Source organism: Phaseolus vulgaris, chromosome 7, assembly GCF_051622355.1.
Source record: "Phaseolus vulgaris cultivar YP4 chromosome 7, ASM5162235v1, whole genome shotgun sequence".
NCBI classification, from domain to species: domain Eukaryota; kingdom Viridiplantae; phylum Streptophyta; class Magnoliopsida; order Fabales; family Fabaceae; genus Phaseolus; species Phaseolus vulgaris.
The window spans coordinates 27,643,171-27,652,624 of NC_143504.1; the positions used below are offsets into that span (position 1 = coordinate 27,643,171).

At 36.2% G+C, this 9,454-nt stretch overlaps 1 protein-coding gene across 1 annotated transcript; it reads left to right on the forward strand.

Annotated features, from left to right (window-relative positions):
- The first annotated feature begins 6,468 nt into the window (after positions 1 to 6,468).
- Positions 6,469 to 8,568, forward strand: LOC137816886 (GDSL esterase/lipase At5g33370). Its single transcript, XM_068620048.2, has 5 exons — positions 6,469 to 6,770; positions 6,909 to 7,036; positions 7,119 to 7,361; positions 7,785 to 8,037; positions 8,111 to 8,568. The coding sequence occupies exons 1-5, from the start codon at positions 6,527 to 6,529 to the stop codon at positions 8,341 to 8,343; spliced, it is 1,101 nt and encodes a 366-aa protein (XP_068476149.1). The 5' UTR covers positions 6,469 to 6,526; the 3' UTR covers positions 8,344 to 8,568.
- The last annotated feature ends 886 nt before the right edge of the window (positions 8,569 to 9,454 follow it).

The following is a 9,454-nucleotide window of genomic DNA, read 5'->3' on the forward strand; positions in this document are numbered from 1 at the left end:
AATGAAATGCAACCAAAGCTGAAACTGAGAAGCTACTCAAAGTCAGATTCATCCGAGAAACTTGATACATGACATGGCTTGCAAATGTGTCATGATAAAGAAACTAAATGGAAAATGAAGAATGGGCATGGACTATACTGACCTCAATAAAGCATAAAGGACTTATCCTTTGTCGAGTATAGACTTACATGTTGATGGGGAGGTCGAGCACAAGATGTTATGATGTAATTCCACTAGCACAATTAGAATGATTCTTGACATTCTTAGGAATCATCTTGAGTTGGTTAAGAGCTAGGCACTTTATCATAGAAATGGATCAAGGTTCTATGAACAAGAACTCACCAAAACTAGTGCCAAAACACAAACTCTTATAGAAGATCCAATTATTGTCAAATTGAACCGAACAAAAAGGCACAAAAGCTAGCAAACTGAATTTGAATGCTGGAAATTAAAAAGTACCGAACCAAAAGCTGGAAAATGAAGAAGAAAGATGAAGAACAGCAAGAAAAACAAAAAGAACCGAAGCAACACAAATGAATTATGAAAATGCCGAACCAAAAACAACAAGGAAACAAGCTAAGACAAGGAAATAACAAAAAAAGAAAGGAAGGAGAAGAGAGTGCTCATGAAGATGGATGTATGGTTGGATGATCACGCCACTAGAAGGATGGTTGCTCCTAGATGAGTGTGCTGCCGCCACTTGAGGACACCATGGATCCTTCAAGATGAGACTAGAGAAGAAGGCTCAAAAGCTCTCCAATGATCACTCAAAATTTGAGTATAGTTTCTTTTCTCTAAAATTCAAATCTGAAAATTACAAAGGAAGCACCTCTATTTATAGCCTAAGGTGATGAAAATGCAAGCTAAACAATTTCAAATTTCCCCCCTAAAACAATCTAGAACCGACGCCTATTTGCAAGGCATGAGGAAGGTGTGACCTCTTCCTTCACTTTGGCACCTCCTATTCTACTCCTACACCTATCTACTAATACACCCCCCCTCCTAAAGCTCCTAACTAAAGCCTAAAAGATGCTATAGCAAAAGAGGTTTCTAATGTTTCCCTCTTAAGCACCTTCAACCAAAGAAATTACAAAAAGAGAAAATAAATGTCCCCTAGCTTCTAAAGCTTTGAACATGCTTCTTGTAAGCCTTTGAGGTGGGCTTTGACCTCCATGGGCGTCCTCCATTTGTGCCTCTACCTCTTCTTGATCTTGTTGATTGGCCTCCATGTCCTCTTGAGCTTGATCTCCATCATACTCCCCGAGTTGGAGAGAATTCGACCACGAATTCTGGAGACCTACAGAAAAAGGAGTTAGATCGCTGACATTAAAAGTATGACTACCTAAGAATGTATCAGGCATATCTAACTCATAAGCATTGTCATTAATCCTCTTGAGGATTTGGAAAGGTCCATCCCCTCGAGGCATTAGTTTGGACTTCCTTTGAGTAGGAAAGCGATCCTTCCTCAAGTGAAGCCAAACCCAATCGCCCTTATCAAACAACAATGCTTTTCTCCTTTTATTGGCAAGTTCAGCATACTTGCCAACCTTCTTCTCAATTCTCTTCTTGATGTCTTTATGCAAATTTTTCACAAAAGAAGCCTTTTCATCACCATCTTTGCACAAGACATCTCCAAGAAGGGGAATAGGAAGAAGATCAAGAGGTGTTAGGGGATTAAACCCATAGACTACCTCAAAAGGAGAATGTGAGGTGGTAGAATTTACTACACGATTATATGCAAACTCAACATGGGGTAGTAAATTCTCCCACACTCTAGGATTCCCCGAAATAAAACATCTCAATAGTTGTCCCAAAGTTCTATTCACCACCTCGGTTTGACCATCAGTTTGTGGGTGGCAAGTTGTAGAAAATAAAAGCTTAGTTCCAAGCTTGCCCCACAAGGTCTTCCAAAAGTGACTCAAGAACTTAGGATCTCTATCGGACACTATAGACCTAGGAATCCCATGTAGGCGAACCACTTCTTGGAAGAAGAGGTTTGCAATGTGGCATGCATCATCCACTTTGTGGCAAGGAATAAAGTGAGCCATCTTTGAAAAACGATCCACTACCACAAAAATGGAGTCCTTTCCCTTTGATGTCTTGGGTAAGCCTAAGATGAAATCCATAGATATATCTACCCAAGGCATTGAAGGGATAGGAAGAGGAGTATATAGACCATGGGGATGCATTTTAGATTTAGCTTTGCGGCAAGCTATGCATTTATCACACAAACTATGAACATGTTTATGCATATGAGGCCAAAAGAAATGTTCATGCAACACATCCAAAGTTTTAGCAACCCCAAAATGTCCCATTAAACCCCCCTCATGAGCTTCTCTAACAAGAGATAATCTAATAGAGCTTTGAGGAACACAAAGACGTTTTCCTTTAAAAAGAAAGCCATCTTGAATAAAAAATTCTTTGTGTCCTCCCTTAAGACACTCTTGATAGATGAGAGAAAAATCAAGGTCATCATGATAAAGTTCCTTAATGTGATCATAACCAAGATATTGAGAGGTTAAAAGATTTAGCAAAGTGTATCTTCTAGAAAGAGCATCCGCCACAATATTTACTTTGCCTTGCTTGTGTTTGATCACATAAGGAAATTGCTCAGTGAATTCCACCCACTTGGCATGCCTCTTGTTAAGTTTGTTTTGGCTTTTCAAATATTTAAGAGATTCATGATCACTATGTATCACAAACTCTTTGGGAAAAAGATAGTGTTGCCAAGTAAACAAAGCCCTAACAAGTGCATATAATTCCTTATCATAGGTGGAATAATTGAGATGACTTCCCTTCAATTTCTCACTAAAATAGGCTATGGGGTGACCCTCTTGAAGGAGAACAGCCCCAATACCTATGCTTGAAGCATCACACTCAATCTCAAATGTCTTAGTGAAATTAGGAAGGGCCAAGATGGGAGCATTAGTCAATTTTTCTTTCAAAGTGTCAAAAGCATTTTGTTGTGCTTCTCCCCAATGAAAGACCACATCATTTTTCACTATGTCATTGAGTGGTGCGGCAATGGTACCAAAGTTTGGGACAAATCTTCTATAGAAAGAAGCAAGTCCATGAAAACTTCGGACCTCATTCAAAGATTTCGGTGTAGGCCAATTTTGAATGGCCATCACCTTTGTTTTGTCCACATGGACCCCTTTACAACTCACAACAAACCCTAGGAATTCTATATGATCAAGAGCAAACATACATTTAGCAAGGTTAGCATACAAATGTTCCTTCCTAAGGGTTTCTAAAACTTGCCTAACATGCAACCTATGGTCATTCAAAGATAAGCTATAAATGAGAATGTCATCAAAGTAAACAACAACAAACTTACCAATGAAAGGTCTAAGAACATGATGCATGAGGCGCATGAAAGTACTTGGTGCATTAGTTAGGCCAAAAGGCATAACTAACCAGTCATATAAACCAAAATTGGTCTTAAAAGCCGTCTTCCATTCATCACCCGGTTTGATACGGATTTGATTGTAGCCGCTTTTAAGATCAATCTTTGAAAAGATTTTTGGACCATGTAATTCATCCAACAAATCATCTAGTCTAGGTATGGGATGCCTATACTTAATTGTTATGTTATTGATGGCCCTACAATCCGAACACATTCGCCATGTGCCATCCTTTTTTGGCACTAAGATGATAGGCATAGCACAAGGACTCATGCTATCTTGCACCCACCCTTTCTCAATCAAAGCCTCAACTTGTTGGCGAATTTCCTTGGTTTCACTTGGATTGGTCCTATATGCTGGACGGTTTGGTAAAGAAGAGCCTGGTATCAAATCAATTTGGTGCTCAATCCCTCTCAAAGGTGGAAGTCCATTTGGAGGATCTTGAAACACATCTTGGAACTCTTCTACCAAATTTTCCAAGCAATGAGGACTATCAACAAGTGATTCTACTCTAAGAGTTCTAGGGATGGCTAAGAAAAGAGGATGATGAGCCACTATTTCCCTTTCAATGTCACGCCTAGACACAAGGAGTGTAGGCTTAGAACTCTTATCTTTTTTATCTTTTTTTATCTTTTTCACTCTCCCTCTTTTTCTTCATGATAACTTGGTCCTCATGGACTTCTCTTGGAGAGAGAGATTTTAAAGTAACCTTGTGACCGTGGAATTCAAAAGATAGTTTGTTGGTAAAGCCATCATGTAAAACTTTTCTATCAAATTGCCAAGGCCTTCCCAAAAGAACACGAGTGGCTTCCATGGGCACAACATCACATAATACCTCATCTTTGTATTTTCCAATGGAGAAATGAATGAGGACTTGTTTATTGACAATTATTTCTCCTAACTAGCACAATTAGAATGATTCTTAACATTCTTAGGAATCATCTTGAGTTGGTTAAGAGCTAGGCACTTTATCATAGAAATGGATCAAGGTTCTATGAACAAGAACTCACCAAAACTAGTGCCAAAACACAAACTCATATAGAAGATCCAATTATTGTCAAATTGAACCGAACAAAAAGGCACAAAAGCTAGCAAACTGAATTTGAATACTGGAAATTAAAAAGTACCGAACCAAAAGCTGGAAAATGAAGAAGAAAGATGAAGAACAGCAAGAAAAACAAAAAGAACCGAAGCAACACAAATGAATTCTGAAAATGCCGAACCAAAAACAACAAGGAAACAAGCTAAGATAAGGAAATAACAAAAGAAGAAAGGAAGGAGAAGAGAGTGCTCATGAAGATGGATGTATGGTTGGATGATCACGCCACTAGAAGGATGGTTGCTCCTAGATGAGTGTGCTGCCGCCACTTGAGGACACCATGGATCCTTCAAGATGAGACTAGAGAAGAAGGCTCAAAAGCTCTCCAATGATCACTCAAAATTTGAGTATAGTTTCTTTTCTCTAAAATTCAAATCTGAAAATTACAAAGGAAGCACCTCTATTTATAGCCTAAGGTGCTGAAAATGCAAGCTAAACAATTTCAAATTTCCCCCCTAAAACAATCTAGAACCGACGCCTATTTGCAAGGCATGAGGAAGGTGTGACCTCTTCCTTCACTTTGGCACCTTCTATTCTACTCCTACACCTATCTACTAATATACCCCCCCTCCTAAAGCTCCTAACTAAAGCCTAAAAGATGCTATAGCAAAAGAGGTTTCTAATGTTTCCCTCTTAAGTACCTTCAACCAAAGAAATTACAAAAAGAGAAAATAAATGTCCCCTAGCTTCTAAAGCTTTGAACATGCTTCTTGTAAGCCTTTGAGGTAGGCTTTGACCTCCATGGGCGTCCTCCATTTGTGCCTCTACCTCTTCTTGATCTTGTTGATTGGCCTCCATGTCCTCTTGAGCTTGATCTCCATCATGTTAAGTGTTCTTGACGTTGGACATACCCAAATCAACATGCATCCAAAAGACTACTTTTATGGTGGATGATGCAAATTTCTGTTACGAGGTTATGCCTTTTAGCCTCAAGTACGTCAGAGCCACTTACTAGAGACTAATGTATAAGGTCTTCAAAGGCCTTATCAAGTGAGATGTTGAAGTATACATAAATGAAATGGTTGTTAAATTCGAATCAGACGATCGACATGTGAAAGATCTCAAAAAAGTCTTTGTCGAGCACTTATCAGGAACCTAAAATGACAAATAAGTAAACAATGATTAACATTAATTAAATACTCTAAGTAGTTCGTTACTAAATAAGAATAACCTAAAAAATCGTGAAGCGCACTTTAATCATGTCGTCACTCACCTCTATAAATAGGTTGATGCCACATAGTGAAAAGTACATTTTCAATGACATTAAATACTTTAATTATCAAATACTGACTTAAACGTCAAATAACTTTTTACAGGTACTTTCATTCCAACCAAGATCCGATAAAAAATCAACAAACAAGATTACCAGATCAACGAAACAAAGTATAATACACAAACGGTATGTACAAAAACAATTTGATACCAAATTTAATAAACAATTTTAAGAATCATATCGAGAAAATTCAAAATTCAAAAAATTAATCAAAATAAAATCATAAAATATTTCTGTTTTATGTGAAAGTGAAATATAACTACAAATACACTAACCATTATTACATATATAGTATAACATAGGCAAGAATGTAACATAGATATAGCATGGCAAGTGTGAGGTAGTAAGTATACAATTATCTCGGTAAAAGTAAACATATTTTAACTTTCTTGTGGTTTTAATGACGCATCATTCTTACCACGCTTTAATTGACCCCAAGTAATGACTAGTTGTGGGGTTGGCGGGCCAAAGTACAAGAAGAGGGATATGTTTTGGAATCTGAGGAAAAAGTCACACATTTGCCTAAACAAACAACCCTAGCAATTAAATGAGGTACTTTCTCTTCTTCATTCGGCTATTGCTTTTTAACTTTGTAGAGGTGGTAGAAAAACTCATTTATGATTATGAATGTGCTCTTCATCACTTCACACATCCATATATCCATCAACTTCTACATCACACCTTATATATATTACCCTTTCCCAAACCTCCAGTGTCAGCGACAATTAATATTCATTCATAACCGTAGCCATGGCTAGTTGTTCAGAGTGTAGCTTTTGTATAATGGTAACAAGCTTGTTTATGTGTATAAGTTTTGCTTCTGCTCAACCAGCGAGGGCTTTCTTCGTTTTTGGTGATTCACTCGTAGACAGTGGCAACAATGACTTCTTGGCTACCACTGCACGAGCAGATGCTCCCCCCTATGGCATTGACTTCCCAACACACAGACCCACCGGTCGCTTCTCTAATGGCCTAAACATCCCTGACATAATCAGTATGAGTTTTATCCCAAACATGGTTAATTATACTATAAAAATGAATGGATTAGTGATCTCATTTAATGTTGAAGATGTACGTACAAACCATTTCGTTACTAATTTTAATTTTTCATGTGTGAAATGGTTAACTGCAGGTGAGCAGCTTGGCTTGGAGCCTACACTGCCATACTTGAACCCTCTACTTATCGGAGAGAAACTCCTAGTTGGTGCAAATTTTGCGTCTGCAGGGATTGGAATTCTCAATGATACAGGATTTCAGTTTGTAAGTTCAATTACTTCATCTTACTATATAACTAAAGGTATAATAGTAATATATACAGTGGGGTATGTAATTGTTTTGGCAGCTGCACATCATTCACATCTACAAGCAACTGAAGCTGTTCCAACATTATCAGCAAAGATTAAGTGCGCATATTGGTGCAGAGGGTGCTCGGAAGCATGTAAACCAAGCACTAGTACTCATCACTCTTGGAGGCAACGATTTTGTGAACAATTATTACCTGGTCCCATATTCAGCAAGATCTCGCCAGTTTTCTCTCCCAGACTACGTGAACTATATCATATCTGAGTATCGCCTAATTCTGAAGGTATCAATAATATTTCCCAATAAAATCTATATATCGTTGAACCATGTATGCCCTTTCATGCCTATAGTTCAACTAATTTGCTAAGAGTTTGAGAAATTTAAGAACAGAGATTTGTACTTCAAAGGCTAATACTACTGAACCTGTAGAATTAATGCTTGCTTGACTCAAGTTAGCAAATGAGTGTGACTATGCAGGAGACAAACATTTGGTTGGTGAATCGTACTAAAATTATTTTGGGTCTTGCTTAACAACAATCCTTCAAGCAATAATCAATAATATTAGATAGACTTAGTATATATATCAGGTTAAAAGTGCAACAAAAATAACCGGGTAGTACATTTTTAACACTTTTTAATACAAGCTTTTAATTGACATTTTTTGTTGTTGCATTGTTCATCTTATTCATTTACGTAAAACGTGCAGAGGCTGTATGATTTGGGAGGTCGTAGGGTTCTTGTAACGGGTACAGGACCAATGGGGTGCGTACCAGCAGAGTTGGCCTTAAGAAGTGGAAATGGTGAGTGTGACTTGGAGCTCCAGAGAGCTGCATCATTATTTAATCCACAACTTGTTGAAATGGTGAGAGGACTGAACCAAGAGATTGGTGCTCACGTCTTCATTGCTGTAAATGCATATGAAATGCACATGGATTTCGTTAACAACCCTCGAGCGTTTGGTAAGTTCACTATTACTGGTATAATTTCTCGTAAGAGGCTTCTGAACTTTTTTTTGTGTACTTGTTCCAACAGGATTTGTTACATCAAAGATAGCTTGCTGTGGACAAGGCCCGTACAATGGGGTGGGACTCTGCACAGCCATTTCCAACTTGTGTCCAAATCGAGATCTATATGCGTTTTGGGATCCATTTCACCCATCTGAGAAAGCTAACCGAATTATAGTCCAACAGATGATGACTGGGTCGGTCCAGTACATGCACCCCATGAATCTTAGCACCATCATGGCCATAGATTCCAGGGTTTGATTGATGCGTTTTATGGCTTACCATTCTAGCTCTCTCTCCCAAAGTGATATGTGTGAACTGTGAAGCCATGTTCTAGGTTTTCCTAAGTTTTGTTTTATTTAATGATGATCTCCTTGCTACTGTCATTTGTTGTTCAAAGTATGCTGTTTGCCCCTAAGATGTTGTATTCCTTTTTATTGCACCGTTGTCAAGATTTTTATGTGTAGTGGACAATGTTAATTGTGATCATGGCTCTTAAATTTCCCTGCTTTTAACTCCTAAATATATACTATAAATGAGAGTAAGAGTTTGGAAAATTGATCAAATTGTTGCATTTTATACTACTGCAAATTTTAAAACATTACGTCTATTGATTACTTCGTATTTATATGATATGACTTTGTTATAAAGAGGTGATGTTTTATAAATATGACTTTATTTGAATTCGGATTTCTTAACGAGAAATGCTAAAAAAATATTATTAAATAAAAATTAATTTGAAAAATTAAAATAATCATTTACTATTTGATTAAATTAGATATAATTTCATAAGTTTAAAAAATATTATTATTTATAGTTTCTGTTATTAATAAAAATTTATAAAATAATTTATAAATTAATATCTAATTATTAACTATCAAGATTTTTTTTTTATTATTTTATATTTTAAATTATTTTCACTCTTTTAGAAAATTTATAATCTAAAATATATTAGTTAAAATATTGGTAACAAATTTAGATACCAATTTAAAAAATATTTTATAAATTTTTATTAATAATAAAAACTACTTTAGATACACATAATTTTTTAGTTTATAAAATAATATCTAATTTAGTCACTAACTAATTATTTTTTGTCTCTAAATTTAGTTGTCATTTAACAATTTTTTTATTAAAATTTAATGGTAGTTGCAAAGTCATATGACATAATTACGATTTTGATTAATGTAATCTTAAGTTAATAGTTTTTTTTAAAAAAAAATTGAAGTTATTAGGGCGTGGTACAACTTTAATATAGTTAGACTTGTGTGTTGGGAGTCACAACTTTAGTGCACATATTATATGAAAAATGATAGTTTGACAACTCCGGAAGTTGTATACAACTCTTGATGTGATAAATTTATAAATAAAT